Here is a 21,399-nt window from a genome sequence, read left to right on the forward strand (position 1 = left end):
GTCTCCTCGAGAGTAAGGCTTGGGGCTAATTGGCCACTCCCTTAGCCTATTTAAGGAGGAACGCCGACTGAGGCAATTTGCAGGGAACAACTTCGTTCACTCTCCTTCGTGTCTTGTCCTGCTTATCTTATCAGCTTCCTGCAAATTGCTTCTGGGCATTCTGCCAACCATAGAAAGCTTTCAGTTATTATTCTTTGAATTCTTGGCGGCTGTTAATCCAATTAATTAACAGCCGATGTTATAAAAGATTGGTTTATTTAGTAAACTAAGGTTTGAACGGGCTTTGTGTGTGCTGCGTTCTTTGGGGTCCGTAGCTGGGGCAGAACACGACCCTGTGAAATATTTTCCTTTTTCGATGTGTGGACTTTTCAAATACGGTGAATGGGAAGGAATACAGAATGTGAGTTTCTGATCTGAGCCTCCCATCATGGGAACCTCTCCTGTGCTATAATCAGTACACATTTAAAGCCTCTGGAACAGATGGGGTGCCAGGATAATGTAAATAAAGCACTTTTTGAAAAAAAAAACACGAATGTGCTTTAGTGCATTTCTGAAACTTTCTCATGGTTTTATAATCACCGCAAACACGAACAGACGATATTCCAGGTTTTAAGTGGGTGTTTGTCGGGGGGGGGGGGGGGAGGGGTTCTTATAATGACTCTGAAGTACTGAAGTATTTTCTTTTCTTTTGATTTGACCAGGAATTTGCCTCTCGCTATTGCGATTTCTATGCCGATCGTGACAATTATCTACATCTTGACCAATATAGCTTACTATACAGTGCTGGATATTAATGCTATCCTTTCTAGCGATGCAGTTGCGGTGGTAAGTCTGGCCTTACTCTTTTATTTTATTTTATTTATTGTTAGATTTGGCTCTTGAGTCCCTGCTTCCACCTGAAAAATTTTTATATTGGACTAGGGTTGCAATGACCTTATTTCTGTTTTGTTTTGTTTTTCCAGTCGTTAATAGCTCGATAACTGTTTGACTTTTCCGCTTGAAAGAAAAGAGAAGGCCAAGTTATGCCTTTTATCCCTAAGTGATTTGGCAGTCATTCAGGTTTCGAAATATTGTTGGAGCTTCATATACCTGGTGACTAATCGGTGAAATTGCATTTCCTTCTGGATTTGATGTTAATCGGGAGGCCGAGTTGAAATGTGTACGAAACTAAGTGAAGATTTATTGGATTAAATCATCAGTTACCCTTGGCTGTGATTTTAATATAGAGCCCTTTTGATTTCAAAAGGAGGAAAATGCAATTAATGTAATGTGGATATTATTCTCCCCACAGGTGATTTCCGCCTGAGAGGCTCGGTGAACTGGGCCTCCTTTCCTAACACCTCAGGGTAGCTTAGCGATCCGAGGAGTTAAACGTCTGACTAAAATTGCAGTGAAATTAATGAGGAGTATTTCTGCTTTTAGCAGGTTGGAAGTGATCTCTGTGGGTTCGTTGCTGACGAACCCTTGTACAAGGCCAAAATGAACATTTCATGTTTCATCTTAGACTCATGGGGTTAGAAGGAGGTCTTCTAGCCTGACCCCCTGATTGAGCACAAAGTAAAGCAATACAAAAAAATAATAATAATAATGCTGAACAATTACAGGTAGACGTCACCTAAGCGGTTGCTTAGCAACCATTTAAAGCGCTACCGAACGCCAAAAGGGGATATGACCCAATTTTGAAATTCTGATGGCTGACATATGCATGGGTGCATGCATGTACATACACACACACACCAAAAAAAAAAAAAAAAAACCACACACAGAGCTGTGATTGCATTTTGGGTGCTTGGCAACTGGGTGACCTTTACAGTCACTTACGGACTGAAATGATTTACAACGACAATTCCAGGCTGAGCTACCGTTATAAATCAAGGACTATCTGAAAAACAAGAGCATTTCCCCAATCAGTTGCACACACTTGTCTCTTAAACTGTCTCAGCTTTTAACGTTTAGTGAGGATCTTTAGAAGAAACCAGGGTGGATTTGATTTAAATCGAATTGATTTAAATCACAATTTAAATCATGATTTAAATCACTAGTAAAAAGGCTTGATTTAAATCAACTCGATTTAAATCATAATTTTTAAAGAGCAGCTGTCATCTCTGCTACTCCTTTGACCCACTGTTGACTCACCGATAGTCCCAGTGTTGCAGAATATACAGCCTCATGCTACACAACTAAGCTCCATTTCATGCTGAATAAACTAAATTATTTATGTATCTTAAATAGAAAACTATCTTACGATAGATTTTTACCCCAAGTTTTTTATTAAAATAAATTCGATAAAAATCAAAAAAATCCGATTTAAATCAAAAAATCTGATTTAAATAAAAAAAAAATCTGATTTTTTTTAAAAAAAATCATTGATTTTTATCCACCCTGGAAGAAACTACATGTGTCATTTTCTATTTTGGTTGCATTATTTTTCACATCCATACAGATTACAGATTAACAGGGCCAGGTTATCTTCGAGACCGCCTTCTACCGCATAGCTCCCAGCGACCGGTAAGATCCCACAGAGTTGGTCTCCTCCGGGTCCCGTCAGCTAAACAATGCCGGCTGGCGGCCCCACAGGGGAGGGCCTTCTCTGTGGCTGCCCCAGCTCTCTGGAACCAGTTACCTCCTGAGATCCAGACCACCCCCACCCTATTGGCCTTCCGGAAAGCGGTGAAGACCTGGCTTTTCCGGCAGGCCTGGGGCCGTTGATCTCGCTGTTGCGATCTTGTGTGAATGGGTTTTAATGTTTTAATTTTTTAAATGTTTTGATATATATATCAAAGCTGGAGCTACAAAAAAACCTTGGCTACGTAGGGAAAACCTGGCTAGAAGAAAAACACACATAGACCCTACGAAGAAGTAAGAAAATTGATACTATGCCTTTACAGGGAGGAGATGGGTGTGGCCTACTGATGAAAGCTAACGAGCTAGAAATGGATCTATTTAGGTCTCCCACCTAGCAGTGAGAGCTTGCTAGGTGTTAGAAAAGAAAAAAAGCCCAGAACCGAGTAGATGAGATTCTACTGAGCTGGAGCTACAAAAAAAACCTTGGCTACGTAGGGAAAACCTGGCTAGAAGAAAAACATATATATATATATATATATATTTAAATGCATTGTAAGCCGCCCTGAGTCTCTGGAGAAAGGCGGCATATAAATTGAACTAATAAATAAATAAATAAATAACAGGGTTGGATGGGACCTTGTAGGTCATCTAATCCAACCCCCCCCCCCCCAAGCAAGAGACCCTACACCATTTCTGACATACAGGCCATTCATTCCACCAATGAACTATCATTTTCCTGTTCTTATTTTAACTTCTGAATTTCTTCCGTTTTTTTAAGGATAAAACTCTTATCATTATAGGCCAGCTTGTTTCTCTGTTCATATATGAAACTAGTACCTTGGATTTCTAAAACATGCTACGAAGTTTGGATTCTTATAGCTCTGTTGATATGTTGTTTGTTGTGAAGTTGTGTCTGACCCATCGTGACCCCACGGACAACGTTCCTCCAGGCCTTCCTGTCCTCTACTATCCTCTGGAGTCCATTTAAGCTCACGCCGACTGCTTCAGGGACTCCATCCAGCCACCTCATTCTCTGCCATCCCCTTCTTCTTTTGCCCTCCATCGTTCCCAGCATTCGGCTCTTCTCCAGTGAGTCCTTCCTTCTCATTAGGTGGCCAAAATATTTGAGTTTCCACTTCAGGATCTGGCTTTTGAAAGAGCAGTCAGGGTTGATCTCGTCTAGGACTGAAAAAAAAGATTTTTTTTTCTTGCACCGTTTAATTACAAGCCGAAACTGGAAATGAGATGGGTTTTGAGCAAGATTCCACTCGCTTGTGTTGTGCTTATTTGGCTGAGAAACCTTGCCCAAGCTTAGAGCAGAAACAAATAAGCCAAGCCATGTCAGTCTATAAGTTACAATCTGATAAACAAGTAATTGCTTTGCTTACTCATGTAAGTTTGCTTCACTGGGCAAGCCTGTAGCTATGATATATTAATTAGGTTTATGGTTCTGCAATAACGGTTCTGTTGAATCTGTTTCTTAACGTTGTGGCTTCCCTTGAGCTACACCTTTAAATTCCACGCTGAGGTATTAATATATTAAAGACGTATTCATTTCTATTTTGAGTCTCCCATTTTTTCCTTCTGGACAAGGGAGCAGAGAGGCTTCGGTAACCATCAAAAATTAGAATTTGTATTTCGATATGAAATGCATCTCATGCAGAATAAAAGCTGTTAGGGATATTGTTGTTGTGTTACCAACCAGCAGAGTGTAGAGCACAGAGAAACGTTGCTGAGAGCAATGAATAAGAGTTGTGCAAACTGGTTTATCAAAAGCTTACTTTATAGTGAAAAAAAACAATCTCATAGTCTTTAAATCAATTCAAGTCTTTGCTAGTTAAATCAGTCGAGTGATACAAAATCTTCTTACCACACAAACAGTAGTTGGTTAGAATAACAAACTCACTCTGGTTCACAAACCACGATGGTAGCAGATCCATCCAACCGATGATAGCACAATGGGTAGCAATCCTCACACAATGGTAGCTTATCATCAACTGAATACTTTACAGTACCTTACTTAAATACGTTCACAACTAATTACAGCATGACTCAGCATTACAATGAATCAGCAGGAAAACTTTAAAGTCACACAATACATATTCATATTAAAGTCACAGAACACATATATTGCCTGGACAACTTGTTAGGCTCAAACCATATCCTAACAAAAGCGGTCAGCTTGACACTGCTCAAAAGCATTGGATGAACAAACGTTTCCTGAAAAAGATAGAGGTTACAAGCAGAGGTGGTATTCAACCGGTTCGGACAAGTTCAGGAAAACCGGTAGTGGTGACCTGTGGGTGGTTGGGCCCGCCCCGCCCACCCGCCTGGGCGCAATCCCGTCCTATATCGCTGTGTTTTTGACGGCACGCGCATGAGCAAATTGACATGTTGGTTGACGTTTCACGCATGTGCGGATGGTACGCGTGAGCAAATTGCTGTGTTTTATGTCGCATGCATGGATGGCACGCGTGTGAGTGAAGCGAGCGTTCGCATAGGCGCGCTTACGTTTTTGGTGCTGGGAGAACCGGTTACTACAGTATGTGAGTCCCATCCTTGGTTTTACAAGCCATCCAGCCTCAGGGTGAAGGCAAGCATTAGCAGCTCACTTTTTAGTATGATAAATAAAGAATAACAGTGTTGGGAAGGGACCTTGGAGTCAGGGGTGAAATGCTCCCGGATCGGACTGGATCGCCCGATCCGGTAATGATTTTTCCCTGTGGTTCAGCGATCTGGTAGCAATCACCACCTGGGTGTCATTACTTCCTGGTTTTAATGGGTTTTTTTACCTTCTGTGCATACGCAGGTTTTGCGCATGCGGAAAAGGTGTGCACGCACATGATGCGTGGTGCATGCACTTCTGAACCGGTAAGGAAGGTAAGCAGATTTCATCCCTGCTTTGAGGTCTTCTAATCCGAGCCGAGGTGGCGCACTGGTTAGAGTGCAGTACTGCAGCTACTTCAGCTGACTTGCTAGTTCAGCAGATCAGCGGATCAAATCTCACCGGCTTAAGGTTGACTCAGCCTTCCATCCTTCCGAGGTGGGTAAAATGAGGACCCAGATTGCAGGGTGGATTTGATTTAAATCAAGTTGATTTAAATCACAATTTAAATCATGATTTAAATCACTAGTAAAAAGGCTTGATTTGAATCAACTCGATTTAAATCATAATTTTTAAAGAGCCACTGTCATCTCTGCTACTCCTTTGACCCACTGTTGACTCACCGATAGTCCCAGTGTTGCAGAATATATAGCCTCATGCTACATAACTAAGCTCCATTTCATGCTGAATAAACTAAATTATTGATGTATCTTAAATAGAAAACTATCTTACGATAGATTTTTACCCCAAAAGTTTTTTATTAAAATAAATTCGATAAAAATCAAAAAAATCCGATTTAAATCAAAAAAATCCGATTTAAATAAAAAAAAATCTGATTTTTTTTTTATTTTTTTTAAAAAAATCATTGATTTTTATCCACCCTGCCAGATTGTTGGGGGCAATATGCTATTTAGTATACTGTCGATTGTTGTAAGCCGCCCAGAGTCCTCGGAGAGTGGGCGGCATAGAAATATGATTAATAAAAATAAATAAAATAAATAAAATAATCCAACCCCTGCTTAGGCAAAAGACCCTCTAACGTTCCAAACAAGTCCAGTCTCTTCTTAAAAAAATATCCAAGGATGGAGCACCCACCACTTCTGAAGGCACCTCGTTCCACTGGTTAAGTATTCTCACTGTCAGGAAATTTTTGAGGAGTATTTCTTTGTGTTAACCAAGTTGGAAGTAGTATGAAGAATCATAGGTCTGGAAGGGACCTTAAGAGGTCTTCTAGTCCAACCCTCTGCTCAAGGCACGAAACTTATATCATCCCAGTCAAATGATTGTTCGATCTTTTCTTGAAAACCTCCAGCAATAAAGCATCCTCAACTTGAGGCATGCTATTCCACTGGTTAATTGTTCTCACTGTCAGGAAATTCCTCCTTATTTCCAAGTTGGATCTCTCTTTGATGTTCTTCCATCTATTACATTTTATTCTGTCCTCAGTTGCCTTGGAGATTAAATTGACACCCTCTTTTCTGTGCCAGTCCCACAAGTACTGGAAGACCACTATCATGTGACCCCCCTCTAGTTATTCTCTTCATTAGATGCGACATTCCCAGTTCCTGCAACTGTTCATCCTAGGGTTTAGCCTCCAGTCACTACTGTGAAAATGTGAATAGCAATAGCACTTAGACTTATATACTATTTCACAGTGGTTTACAGTCCTCTCTAAGCAGTTCACAGAGTCAGCCTCTTGCCTCCCCAACAATCTGGGTCCTCATTTTACCGACCTCGGAAGGATGGAAGGCTGAGTCAACCTTGAGCCGGTCAGGATTGAACTCCTGGCCTATGGGTAGATTTAGCCTGCAATACTGCATTCTAACCACTGCAAGTCATGGATGGATGGATGGATGGATGGATGGATGGATGGATGGATGGATGGAAGGAAAGGAAGGAAGGAAGGAAGGAAGGAAGGAAGGAAGGAAGGAAGGAAAAAAGAAAAGGAAGGAAGGAAGGAAGGAAGGAAGGAAGGAAGGGTAATAACATTAGCACTTAGACTTATATACCGCTTTACAGTGCTTTATAGCCCTCTCAAAGCGGTTTACAGAGTCAGTATATTGCCCCCAACAATTTTGGATCCTCGTTTTACCCAGCTCGGAAGGATGAAAGACTGAGTCAACCTTGAGCCTGGTGAGATTTGAACTGCCAAATTGCAGGCAGCTGGCAGTTAGCAGAAGTAGCCTGCAGGACTGCACTCTTTTTTTTTTTTTTTTTAATTTGATTTATATGCCGCCCTTCTCCGGAGACTCAGGCGGCTTACAATGCGTTAAGCGATAGCCTTCATTCTTTTGTATATTTTATACAAAATCAGCTTATTGCCCCCACAAACTGGGTCCTCATTTCACCTACCTTAGAAAGGATGGAAGGCTGAGTCAACCTTGAGCCTTGGAGAGATTCGAACCAGCAGAAATTGCAGGCAGCTGTGTTAATAACAGGGTGCACTAAACCCCTGTACTATCAAGGCTCTAACCACAGATCCTACAGATAGGGAGACCCATCTGTCATACTGCCAACGGATAGGCCTCTGATCAGCACCAACGTATTATTTACCGCACCTAGGAATTCTTCATCGGTTATCAGTGATTCATCTACCTGCAGGAAAAAAAAAATAAAGACTGTGTGGGTGGAACATCTGTGGGAGAGATGGCCAGGTGCTGATCACGAGCTCAGAAAGGTTTAGATCACGGATGATAGCATTCATCTCCACCCTGTGGCCGCTCCTAATTCTGAATTTTGTTTGGCGAATGTAATGATTTCATTAGTTCTCAATTTATGGCCAGAACTGAGCCTAGATTTTAAAGACCTGATTTTATGTGGGTTTTTTTTTTGCGGTGGTCATTAAATGAATGCTGCAGTTAAGCGAACCCCACAGTCGTTAAGCAAACCCATTGTTTGCTATGGGCCGGGGTTTTGTTGGAAACCCAAAATAAAGGCTGATTTTTTGATCACATGATACCGGGGTATGTGTGACATTGGGAATTTTAAAACCGGGTTATAAATTCCATTTGGGGGATCCATTGTATCTTCAAACAGTTGTTAAGCAACCAGTTGTAAGTCAAGGACTAGCTGCATTTTTCTCTATATACATTCTTATTCTAGGACAGTATTTTCTGTGATTCTCTCCATTTAATTTAGCAAGAGCCATGTGTTTTCAGTAACTCATTGAATACCTCTTGTTTTGTGGGTGCCCATTCATACATTGAGATGGGGGGGAGCACAATGGCTCAGTGGTTAAAGACCCTGAGCTTGGCAGCTGGAGATCTAACAGCCTGGGTTTGAGATCCGAGCTCTGCACAAAGGGGTGAGCTCCCGTTCCTTGCTCCAGCTCCTGCCCACCTAGCAGTTCGAAAGCAGGCAAATGCGAGTAGATAAATAGGTACCACTTCATGGGGAAGGTAACAAGAGTTCCATGCTCCTTTGGCGTATACCCATGCTGACCACATGACCAGGGAAATTGACTTCGGACAACACTGGCCCTCTCGGCCAAGAAATTATAAAGTTGGACACACAACTGACAGGGAAATCTTTACCATTTACATTGAAATTACCATGTCAAGATCTCCATGTGCATCCTTTTAGATGTGCTGTTCTGTTTGTGGAAGGTTAAGGTTAAGTTTTATAACTGGTGCTTGCAAACTTGTGAAATGGAGCCAAATAGGTTTTTTTTTTTTTATTGCCTGTCTTGTAAAAATATGGAATACAGAAGCTCAAAGTGACTTTTCCCCCTATCAAATGAATCCAGATATGTAACTCTTATCGGGAAAACAGTAGTCCTGTAGGAAAGTGGGTGGAGATAGGTTAGCTTATTGATTGTTTAGTTGAAGAAAAGGGATATTATGTTTAGACATGAATATATGTAAAAGATTTAAGTTAAGAGATATATCTATGGGAGTGGAGGAAATGGGCAGACTATGAGTTGAATAAATGTTAAATTAGGATTTATTATATAGTTTTATAGTAGAAGGTTGCTTTGAAATGTCATATTAATATACAAAAAAGATTTGATTTAAGAGATATATGTATGGGGGAGGAGAAAAAGAGTAGATTATGAATAGAAATTGCTAAACTGGGGGATATAATAATATTATTATGCTAAATTAGGAGTTATTATATAATGTCATAGTAGAATGTTATTTTGAAATGTATAGTATAAGGGGGATATAATAATATTATTAGAAAGAAAGGGTCAGCATATGGGGGATGGAGCAAGGGGATGGTAAAGTATTATATAATCTGTTATGAATTTGGGTTTTACTTTGAAGAAGCCACAGGGGGAGGGGAGGGGGAGGGGGGGGTTAGGGAGGAGGGGGGGAAAAAGGGGGAAAAAATTGTATTTGAAAAACTTTAAATAAAAAAAAAAAAAGAATATTCTACTCTATTCTCTATTCTGCCGAGTCCTTATCTCCTGTTGTGAAAAGCAGGCTTATTTGCCGTTGTACTTTGCCAGGTTTGTTGACGTGCTAAAGTTACAGTTGGTCCCATTTATCATTTGGTCTCTATTCTATTTTAAATAGTGAGCAGGTTTAAGCAAGTGAAGGCAATTAACTTTGACAATCCTCCCCTTACTGTAAGCATCTTAACTTTTTCAGCCTCCCCCTCCCTCCCGATAACTGCACCTTGAGTGCCAGCTAAATTAAGTGGAATTAATCATTCTGCAAGGGTTGAAAAATTTGATGGGTGGTTGAACTACTACTCCTTTTTCCAAAGTTCCGGCGACCACGTTTTTCATCCGTGCAACATTGGTTTCAGGAACATGAACCCTTTAGCATTCTTTCTTGACATACATATCTTCTTTGTCACGTGGCAATAATCAGATGGATGTCTTTTTCTTAATTTTGGCATATCTTCTTTCTTGGTGTTTCGCCTAGCGAACCCCAAATCCTTCTCTCAAATGCCTGGAAGTCACAAAATCCCTAAGTGAAAAAAAAACTTGGTTATTCTCATTCTGGGGTGTTCTGGAGATTGCAGAAAACAAAGTTATTGGGCACTATTTATGGCGGGAAAGTTGTTTGTGGTAGTTTGCTAGTTGTTGCGTTATGGATAAGGTCAGTGGCGGGATTCAGCCAGTTCACACCTATTTGGGAGAACCGGTTCTTAACTTTCTAAGCAGTTCGGAGAACCGGTTGTTGGGAGAAATCTTACTTTGTTTTTTTCCACTTTACAGGGCTAATCCTGTAAGGAAGGCAGGAAGGAAATGTTCTGGTGTTGTTTCTAGCCTAATCTTTATTGCCCTGCTTACTGCCTCTCTGGTTAACCCTTATTACATTGTAACAGCTAAAGTGAAGTACCTATTGATGTGAGTGACGTTGAGTTGGCCATGCCCACACGGTCACATGACCACTGAGCCATGCCTACCCAGCTGGTCATTAGGGCAGAGAACTGGTTGTTAAATTATTTGAATCCCGCCACTGGATAAGGTGCATACGTTGGATGGCAGTCGTGGGATGACAATGTGTTTGCGTAAATTGGGATTTAAAGTCTGTTAAGGTCTAGGGGTGACATGAAAAAAAATCAGATCTGCAGACATAGATACCAAATACTGCTGCTGTGGTAAATTCATGCATTTGTGAGAGACTGGGAACAGTCTGCTTTTCAGCTGATCACGATGGGAAAAACCTTCAAGATATGTCTCGAGTAGGGTTAAGAAAGGTAGAACAAAATAAGAAAGTGGATTAGGAAACTAAAGACAATCTAACTATATCTATATTTTTCTATCTGCCTGCCTGCCTGACCCCTCCTTCCTCTCCCTCTAATCTCTCTCTCATCTATCTATCTATCTATCTATCTATCTATCTATCTATCTATCTATCTATCTATCAATCATTTATCTCTATCATCTATCTATTATCTATCTATCTATCTATCATCTATCTCTATCATCTATCTATATCTATAACTATCTATCTTCTTTCTATCTATCATCTATCTCTATCATCTATCTATCTATCTTCTTTCTATCTATCTATCATCTATCATCTCTATTATCTATCTATCTTCTTTCTATCTATTATCTATATCTATCTATTTATGTATCATCTATCTATCTATCATCTATCATCTATTTATCTATATCATCTATATCATCTATCTGTATCTATTTATCTATCATCTATCTATCTCAATCATCTATCTATCTTTCTATCTATCTATCTTCTTTCTATCTATCATCTATATTTATCTATTTATCTATCATCTATCTTTTTATCTATCATCTATCTATCTCTATCATCTATCTAATCTATCTCTATTATCTATCTATCTATCTATCTATCTATCTATCTATCTATCTATCTATCTATCATCTGTATCTATATCATCCATATCTATATATATTATACAGAGTATATCTGAGCAGTGTGGTGGCCTAGTTGTGAAGGAGCTCACCTCCCACTCAGAAGGTTGAGAGTTCAATGCTAGGTCGCAGCAGATATTTTTCTCCTAGGGCACAAAGAAAAAGTATCTGCTGTGAACTCTGGATGACATCAGGAAGGGCATCCGGCTAGTAAATGCTCAGCTCCATCCAGTCGCCCTGACTCTACCCTGGATTACAGGGTCCTAAAAAGGGAGTTTTATACAGAGTAAATCTCTCTGAAAAAGATTAACTGTTTTCTCTCTTTCTCTCTCTCCAAGCAAGGTATCAGAAAATTATTCTCATATATTATTTATTTTAGTGTGGTTCGAGGGCAAATGGATAATTTAAAATATTGCTTAAGAGCAAAGAGAAGTTGAGTAGTATAGCAATCTAATCTGCACAGAATGCAACGATTCTATGCATCGGGCGTTCCCAACAATAAATTCAGATTGACATTTGTTTCTGAAATTGTTTGACCGCAGCTGAGCTTCAGTGCCAGACCTACACAGACAAGAGAAGCACTAGAAAATTGTTTACTCGATGAGACTGTCTGTGAACTTCCTGAACTTTTAACACTTGGAAATCACTGTTGTAGTGCACGTTAAATGCATTCTAATTTTTCCTTCCTTTTCTCTTCTCTCTTGTTAGACATTTGCTGACCAAGTATTTGGGATTTTCAGCTGGACCATTCCAATAGCTGTCGCCTTGTCCTGTTTTGGGGGACTGAATGCCTCCATTTTAGCATCGTCTAGGTAAAAGAACAACAATTAATTTCGCTTTATCGTCCTTAAAGCCCTAACCACAAAAATGTTCTATGTCTAAGCATATTGAAGATACGATTTGGTTTAAAATTTGATTTCTGTTGATACAAAAGCACCATTTCTGTTTATATGAAAGAGGAAATAAGATTAAGATAAGTTACAAGATAAGATAACCTTTATTGTCACTTTTTTTCTGTAAACACACTGGCATACATTTAAAAAAATGCAATTCTGATGCCCTCTCTCAAAAGTATATATGTGTGTGTGTGTATACATACATACATACATACATACATACATACATACATATATACATATATATATATATATATATATATATATATATATATATATATAGAGAGAGAGAGAGAGAGAGAGAGAGAGAGAGAGAGAGATATCACACACACATATATCATCTATCTATCTATCTATCTATCTACCTACCTACCTACCTACCTACCTACCTACGTAGCACAGTGTGACTATGTGAGACAACCCAGGAGCAATAACATCAAACAGAGGCTTGTAATAATAAATATACTGGTTTATCTCTACAAAAGAATATACATACACATACTATTTATTTATTTATTTATTTAATTAAATTTTTATACCGCCCTTCTCCAAAATAGGACTCAGGGCGGTGCACAGCCAAGGTAAAAACAAGACATATATACAAACATGGTGAATCTAAAAAACTATTTAAAATAATTAAATGTTTTGGCCGAATTAAAACCATTTCCAATTTAAAATCAATTTAAAAATTAAAAAATTTGGTCAAGCCAGCCCAGCTTGTTGGAATAAATAGGTTTTTAGGGCCCGACGAAAAATCCGGAGGTCTGTTATTATGCGTAATTCTGGGGGGAGGGTGTTCCAGAGGGTAGGCGCCACCACAGAGAAGGCTCTCCCCCTGGGGGTCGCCAGCCGACATTGCCTGGCGGACGGCACCCTGAGGAGGCCCACTCTGTGTGAGCGTACTGGCCGGTGGGAGGCTATTGGTGGCAGAAGACGGTCTCGTAAGTACCCCGGCCCTAAGCCATGGAGCGCTTTAAAGGTGGTCACCAACACCTTGAAGCGCACCCGGAAGACCACCGGGAGCCAGTGCAGCTCGCGCAGGAGAGGTGTCACGTGGGAGCGCCTCGTCAAACAATCAATCAGCAGCTACAGCAAGGAAGAACACAGAGAGAGAGAGAGATACGCCCCAATAGGGCCTCTCTTATAATACAGACTCTTAAAGTGGTAACAGTCAAATAACCCTGCTGATTCATCCCTACCATTGCATCATCATTACAGTATTACAGCATTACAGCATCATGGCAGCTGGTCAGTTCTTAAAGTATTTCCCTGACACATACACACACACACACACACACACACACACACACACACATATATAAAAATCACAGTCCATTTTGAATACATAGCAGAAAAAACAGTTTTGAGAGTTAACCAGGTTGATACTATATGGGACAAAGCTATTACAGAATCTAGTTTTTCTGCTACAGATACACGAAGCCTCCTCTCAGAAGGTAACAGAGAAAACCAGTCATGGAGAGGATGTGTAACCTCCCTGCAGACCCTGGTCAAGCAGCACTTAAATGCCATTCCTGGATAGAATAGAAAGAGCAACAGCACTTAGACTTATATACCACTTTACAGCCCTCTCTAAGCGGTTTACAGAGTCAGCCTATTTGCCCCCAACAATCTGGGTCCTCATTTTACCAACCTCGGAACGATGGAAGGCTGAGTCAACCTTGAGCTGGTGAAAATTGAACTGCTGGCAGCCAGCAGAAGTAGCCTGCACTACTGCGTTCTAACCACTTCACCACTACAGCTCCTGAATTCCCAATGATCTTTTCTGCTGTCCTCACCACTCTCTGCACAGCCTTCCTGTCCAAAAGGAGGAAATAACCATCACAATCCCTAAGGCCTGGTGGAATAGCCGTTTGTGGTTGTCTATTATTACTCTCTATAAAATGCCTCTTGTGCCGAGAATCACAAGGCGTTTGGGGGCACAACTTGTGTTTTGTATCTATTCCATATTCTCAATGCCATTTCTCTCGCTTTCAGTTCTTCTCCTTCTCCTTTCCCTCACTTTCAGTTCTTCTCCTTCTCCTTTCCCTCAGTTTCAGTTCTTCTCCAGACTGCTGCCACTACCCAGCCTAAATTTGTTGTTTCCAATAAGGGTAGCTAGGGAATTCTGGGAGTTGGAAGTCCACACATCTTTAAGCTGCCAAGCTTGAGAAACAATGTTCTAAGTGACTGTTTACAGATAATTCTCACTTCATTTAATAGAAACCATGGAGAGAGAGGCTGGGAACTGTTCTTAGATTTATACTGCCTAGGGCCATGATAGTGAACCTATAGCACGCATGCCATAGGTGGCACACATAGCCATATCAGTGGGCACGCGAGCTCAGCTCTGGCAAATGCCAGCTGATTTTCGGGTCTTCTGAGCCCACCAGAAGTAGGGAAACAGGTTATTTCCTGCCTCCGGAGGGCCTGGGGTGGGGTGGGGAAGGCCCGTTTTTCTCTCTCACCTGGCTCCAAGGCCTCCCTAGGAGTCTGGGGAGGGCAAAAATGGCCTTCCCCACTCCCCTGGCACGTGATGGCTCCAGGGCCTCTCTAGGAGTCTGGGGAGGTCCTCCAGAGGCCAAAAATGGCCCATTTGACAACTTCCGATGGGATTGGAAGGCCTGTTTTTTGCTGTCCCCAGCCTCCAGGGCCTCTCTAGGAGTCTGGGGAGGGTGAAAATGGCCTCCCCTCCCCCAGAGGTCCTCCAGAGGCCGAAAATGGCCTGTTTTTGCTCTCCGGAGGACCTCCGAGTGAGGAAGGCTTTTTGCCCCACCCCCCGACTCCTAGAGAGGCCCTGGAGTCATCACGTGCCATGGGAGGGGGGGTCGTGCGTGCAGGTGCGGGGGCAGGGCACATAGAATTACGGGTGTGGACTCGCGCATGCGTATTAAGCATGTTGTCTCTTTTATTCAGGCTCTTCTTTGTAGGATCTCGGGAAGGCCATCTACCTGACCTCTTATCCATGATCCACATTGGAAGGTTTACACCTGTCCCAGCTCTTCTCTTCAATGTAAGCCAATTTACTGTGATTATTCAGGTAGAGATCTCACTTCACACTCAGGAGGATGTGAGTTCGATCCTCAGCAGCGGCAGATATTTATCTCTAGGCGCAATGAGTTATTGTCTGGCTGTGAACTCTACATAGGCATCAGGAAGGGCATCCGGCCAGTAAACGCTGATGCTCCGTTCAGTCACCCACAACTCCATCCTGACGCAAGGGATTACAGGGTTGTTAAAAGAACAAAAAATTCAGACCTTTATACTCATTCGGCACTGCTGGTCTATCCACTGAGAAGACGAATAGACTTTTAAGCGACAGAGTTTGATGCCGTAAAACGACTAAAGCTTGTTTTCTCTGCAGTCATCATACCTCTTTAATGGGGATAGTGGACAGAGTTGGTAGGGATTTTCTAAAGCTTGGGAAAGCAATTGGCAGAGGCCATTGCAAAGTTTTGCAACCTAACCTTTCTGAAACGTGATGGGGAGATCAGATGCTGGATTCCCATTGGCCTTTAAACCTTTTTGGGTGGGGGCAGGGGTGGGGGAAGGGTGAGAAATCTTGGAAAATATGCAGCAAATACTGAGGAATAGGGAGGGCGGGATAAGATTCTATTCTAACTCTGGCTTTCTGCCTTGTCTCAAAACACTAAAGATGTTTATAGAACCCTGGAAATAAAGGCATCTAAATTGGCTCTTGCTTGCTGCTGTTATTTTCTCCATCACAGGTAGCCCTCGACTTACAACAGTTCATTTAGTGACCGTTCAAAGTTACAACGCCACTGAAAAAAGTGAATTATAACCATTTTTGCACACTTACGACCTTTGTCACATCCCTATAATCATTGTGATCAAAATTCAAATGCTTGGCGATTGATTCATACATATGACCATATGCAGTGTCCGGGGAGGTCGTAGGATCACATTTTGCAAGCTTCTGAGAAGCAAAGTCAATGGGGAAGCCAGGATTCACTTAACAACCACATTGCTAATTTATCAACTGCAATGACTCACTTAACCATTGTGGCAAGAAAGGGGATAAAATGGGACAAAACTCACTTAACCAATGTCTCCCTGAACAACAGCAATTTGGGGCTCCATTGTGGTCATAAATCAAGGACTACCTGTATGAATGATGTTTTAGCGTCAAAGTGACCCTACTTGCCAAAAGAGTAAGTCGGTTAAAGTTTTGCTGCTACAATAGTGGCCAAAATTGTGGAGACTTTTTGGGAAAAGTGTATTTTTGAGGTTTGATGGCTAATAACACCACTTTTTTTCGGGGGGGGGGGGGAGTTTCAAGATAATCCTATTCCACTGCTGAAATGGCCTGGGAATAGCCCAGACCTTCACCCAATTGAAAATCTATGGAGCCAACAAAAGAAACTTGTTAGTCAGAAGCGTCCCAGCAATAAAACCCAGTTAATAGAAGCCATCGTTCAATCTTGGTTTCACATTAGAACAGCTGCAGAACTCAAAGACTTGGTTCACTCCACGGGAAGATGTTGTAAGGCCGTAATTCATGCTAAAGGTTACCCAACTAAGTATTAACTGACAGGGTGATAATTTTTGCTTATCTCGTTTTTTCTACATTTCACTTTTCTTCTTTATACTGTAACTGCTATTCTAATAGCAAATCCTTCATAAAAGTTATTGCATTACATTCTTGATTAAATTATCTTTCCATTGATACATCATTTTATGGTACTATTCCAAAAAAAGGGGGCGTTATTAGCTAGTTTTAGAAAATGCACTTTTCCCAAAAGGTTTCCACAATTTTGGCCACTACTGTATATAGAACTCAGAAAATGCTGCGCTTGGAATTTTTCATGCCTTTCTCTTATCTTCTCTTAACAGTGTACTATGAGCCTCATCTACTTGACTGTTGAAGATGTCTTTCTGCTTATTAACTACTTCAGTTTCAGCTATTGGTTCTTTGTCGGGTTGTCCATTGCTGGGCAGCTCTACCTCCGCTGGAAACAACCAGATCGGCATCGACCACTCAAGGTAGGAATGAGGACAAGATTAAACCCATTGTTTATATAAAAGCAATCACTGATTTTTTTTTTTTTTTTGCAAAGAGATTCTACAGTGATACCTTGCTACTCGTCATTAATTGGTTTGGGGAGATGCGACGAGTACCAAAAATGATGAGTGTCAAACAAACTGGAAAGGGCAGCGAGTCACGAAGCAGCCGACACTGACAGGTTCTATCTTGTGCATTGAGTACCAAACAAACAACGAGTACTGGGACAAAATTTCTGCATTAAAATGCATCGAATTCCAAATTCAATGACTTTCAAGGCAGTTGAGTACCAAATTCAATGACTTTCAAAACAGTTGAGTAAGAAATTCAATGACTTTCAAGGCAGTTGAGTAAGAAATTCAATGACTTTCAAGGCAGTTGAGTAAGAAATTCAATGAATTTCAAAGCAGTCGAGTACCAAATTCAATGACTTTCAAGGCAGTCGAGTAAGAAATTCAATGACTTTCAAAACAGTTGAGTAAGAAATTCAATGACTTTCAAGGCAGTTGATTAAGAAATTCAATGACTTTCAAGGCAGTTGAGTAAGAAATTCAATGAATTTCAAAGTAGTCGAGTACCAAATTCAATGACTTTCAAGGCAGTCGAGTAAGAAATTCAATGACTTTCAAGGCAGTCGAGTACTGAGGTTCCACTCTACTTTGGTGTGATATGGATGATCCTAGTGTTTTTTTGTGGATGTATTAGCAATTTCTGGATGGATGAAAGGTAGTTTCTGGGGAAAGAACAGCTAGTCCTTGATTTACAACCACAATTTGGGACCAGAAATTCTATTCCTAAACAAGATGGTTGCTAAATGAGTCAGGCCTGATTTTATTACCTTTTTCCTGCAGTTATTAAGTTTAAGCAAATCTGGCTTCCTCTATTGAAGGGGTGTCAAACTCAATTTCATTGAGGGCCGCATCAGGGTTGTGTTTGACTTCGGAGGGGCTGGGTGGGCGTGGCCAGGGTAGGCGTAGCCATCTTGACATCACTTGTGTTGGGGGCGCCTGTGGTGGCCTGAGCGCTCTGCCAGCGAAAACGGAGCTCCCGAGGGCTGCAGACAGCCCTCCCGAGCTCAGTTTTCGCTGGCAAAGGCACCGCAATGCCAGTCCTTTGCTCTTTCGAGCGTGGTGCTATGGGCCAGGTCTAAGCACCCCACGGGCTAAATCCAGCCCTCGGGCCTTGAGTTCGACACCCCTGCCCTATTGGCTTTCTTCTGGAAGCTGGGTGGGAAGCTTGCAAATCAGAGGTGATATTGAGCCGGTTCAGACCGGTTCGCTAGAACCGGTAGCGGAAATCATGAGTGGGCCTGCCCCGCTGCCCCAGCTCTATGCCATCCTATTTAGGCACGTTTTTGAGGCTGGGTGCATGCATGGAAGGTGTGCACATGAGCAAAGCACATGCGCGGAAGACCGGGCGCATGCACGGAAGGCAGGTGCGCGCATGTACCCGGCACGCGCATGAAGCGAGCGTGCGCGCAGCGAACCGGTAGTAACATAATCTGAAACCCATTGCTATTGCAAATGGCAATCACATGTCCCTAGAAAGCTGCAGCCTTCATAAATTTTTGATCACAGGGCCATGGGGAGGCTGCAATGGTTGTAAGTGCAAGGGCCAGTTGTAAGTCAGTACCACTGTAACTTCACCTGGTTGGTACATGAACTGTTGATATGCCGAAGATTATCTCTAATGACTATGGGGGGGAAAAATTGTAAATTGAAACATGACTTCTTCCTCTTCCTCCTCCTCCTCCTGATTCAGTGCTGTGTTTTCTGTTTTCCAGCTGAGCCTGTTTTTCCCAATCGTCTTCTGTATGTGTTCGATTTTTTTAGTGGTTGTGCCACTCTACAGTGACACCGTTAATTCTCTGATTGGCATTGGAATTGCACTCTCTGGAATTCCGGTCTACTTCATGGGAGTCTACTTGCCTGTATCCAAAAGGCCACCTTTGGTCAGCAAAGTCTTAGGTAAGGATCGTTTTCGTAGAGCATAGAATAATTGGCTGGAAGGGACCTTGGAGATCTTCTATTCCAGCCCCCTGCTGATGATCTTTTATGAAGGTCTTAGTGAACTGCACTGAACGATGGGATATTCCATATGCCATCCTTTCCATCCCATCCCATGCCTTATAGCTATTCACTCTTGTTCCAGTAGTAAATGTGAACAAGGGTATTTTAGCTTCTTCCTATCTTCCAGGCAACTACCGGTATAACAATAGAAAAACTCTAAGAGAAGAGTAGATATGGGTTGGGTTTAAGAAAATGTACACTTATTCATAAAAGCCTTCAGCTTAAATTTGCCATTGATGTCAGGTGCAAGCAGAGCCAGTCGTGAACAGCTAATGTCAGCAACTTTATTGCTTTCTACCTACGTTACAAGAATCTTCCCAGGCTGCTTGCCTACCCCTGGAAATGACCAGATCCCTTCGTGGAACTTGGGGTGAGGTCAATCAAGCTTATTACACTTGCAACCGTGTAACGATTCCAAGCTAGTTCTTGGCTTGACCCCTCCTTCCAGTTTAACTGGCAGTTTTCCAAATTTTAATCTGGCTAAAATGGGAAGCTCTGCATTTAAATTGTCCTGGAAAATGCTAAATTGGAAGATTAGACCTTCAGTTTCAGCAGACTTCCCCTGCATTTTTGACAAAGAGAAGAAAGCAAGAAACAGTATGGTTGGGTCGATAGATTTCTGTGCAATTGGGAACATCATGTCCACTGTTAAATTTAGTGTCAGCAGAGGAAGGAATAATGTTCGTCTCAGGGGAATTTGCGTTGATGGTAGATGACAGAGAAATCCTGCCCTTTTTGCAAGCAGTTAATGTTTGACTATTGTAATATCTGCTCGACAGATAAGCAGGCATTGTTACTAAAGGAAACGTTACAGCATCCACATAAAAATGTGCACGTGGTTGGAAAAGATGATACAACAACATATTGATTTGAAACCTGAAATATTTCTGTTGGGGATCTTACCAGAAACTTACAGTAAAGAAAATGTATATTTGATTATTCATGTAATAACCGCAGCTAGAATTGTATTTACACAAAACTGGAAAAGTGAAAAGATTCCTACAGAGGAGACTATGAAAAGGAAAATAGTAGAATGTGCAGAAATGAATAGCTTAACAGTGGCAATTAAAGAGAAAGAACAAACTGGTTATTATGCGACATGGGAAACATTTTATCGATGGTTAGAGGACAAATATAAAAATTAGAAATAAAAGTAGATGAGTAAAATATAGAAAATAGTTAATAGAGTTAAGCAAATTAAGAGGATGTAAAGTATTACAGATTTAATGGTGTTAAGCTAAGAATATAATGAATATGATTGTAAATTTTAACTGTTACCGCACAAACATTTGTACCCAGATGACACACTGTTTAATGGAAGATGGATTATTTGTGCTAAAAAAAAATTAAAAAAAATATTTTAAAAAAACTTATGGAAAAATTAAACTGGAGGATTGGATTTGTAGCAGATGCATAAAAACAGAAGCATCCTCTGTTCTAAGACGTTCCAGGTCAATCTTGATTTAGCAAGCAACTAGATTTTGAAGTAATCATTCATAATTACACGGTTCAGTCTCAAATCTTCTCCTTCTCCAGGTGCCGTCACTCGATCCACACAGTTGCTTTGTTACTGTGTTCTGACAGAAATGGATGCTGTTGAAGAAAAAGAAGAAAGCAAATCTAATTAAACCTGGAAAAAGGAGTAGATCAACCAGCTGCTCGGATGAAAGTCTGGACATGCCAGTGAAGTCCAGATCTTCTCTCTGGATTTGGAGATTCTATCCGGTTGCCATAATTTGGTTGCCTTTTTGTTTGTTAGTTTTTGAAAAAATGAGAACACTTGCCAGGATTCTCAGGCATAAATTCACCACGGTTTTTAATCCAATGTTTTTAAAGCGGCAAAATCAAAGGTCTTTAATGAAAGTGCCCAAAGATGAGACTATATGGACATTAGACAGTTAAAAAAAAAAACCTTGTCCAACTTACTAGAATCGGAACCCTTCATCAGT

General features: G+C 41.1%; 1 protein-coding gene across 1 annotated transcript in view; it reads left to right on the plus strand.

Moving 5' to 3' along the window:
• Positions 1–21,078, plus strand: part of SLC7A6 (solute carrier family 7 member 6) — a 35,350-nt gene extending 14,272 nt beyond the window's left edge. The window contains exons 4-9 of the mRNA XM_070953259.1: positions 702–825; positions 12,174–12,277; positions 15,275–15,371; positions 17,213–17,362; positions 19,165–19,348; positions 20,987–21,078. Coding sequence (XP_070809360.1) covers positions 702–825; positions 12,174–12,277; positions 15,275–15,371; positions 17,213–17,362; positions 19,165–19,348; positions 20,987–21,078 — 751 coding nt within the window. The remainder of the gene's footprint in view (positions 1–701; positions 826–12,173; positions 12,278–15,274; positions 15,372–17,212; positions 17,363–19,164; positions 19,349–20,986) is intronic.
• Positions 21,079–21,399: the final 321 nt, after the last annotated feature.

The sequence above is a fragment of the Pituophis catenifer genome, unplaced genomic scaffold (assembly GCF_029215685.1).
Source record: "Pituophis catenifer annectens isolate HBS135680 unplaced genomic scaffold, rPitCat1.0.hap2 SCAF_13, whole genome shotgun sequence".
Lineage (NCBI taxonomy): Eukaryota > Metazoa > Chordata > Lepidosauria > Squamata > Colubridae > Pituophis > Pituophis catenifer.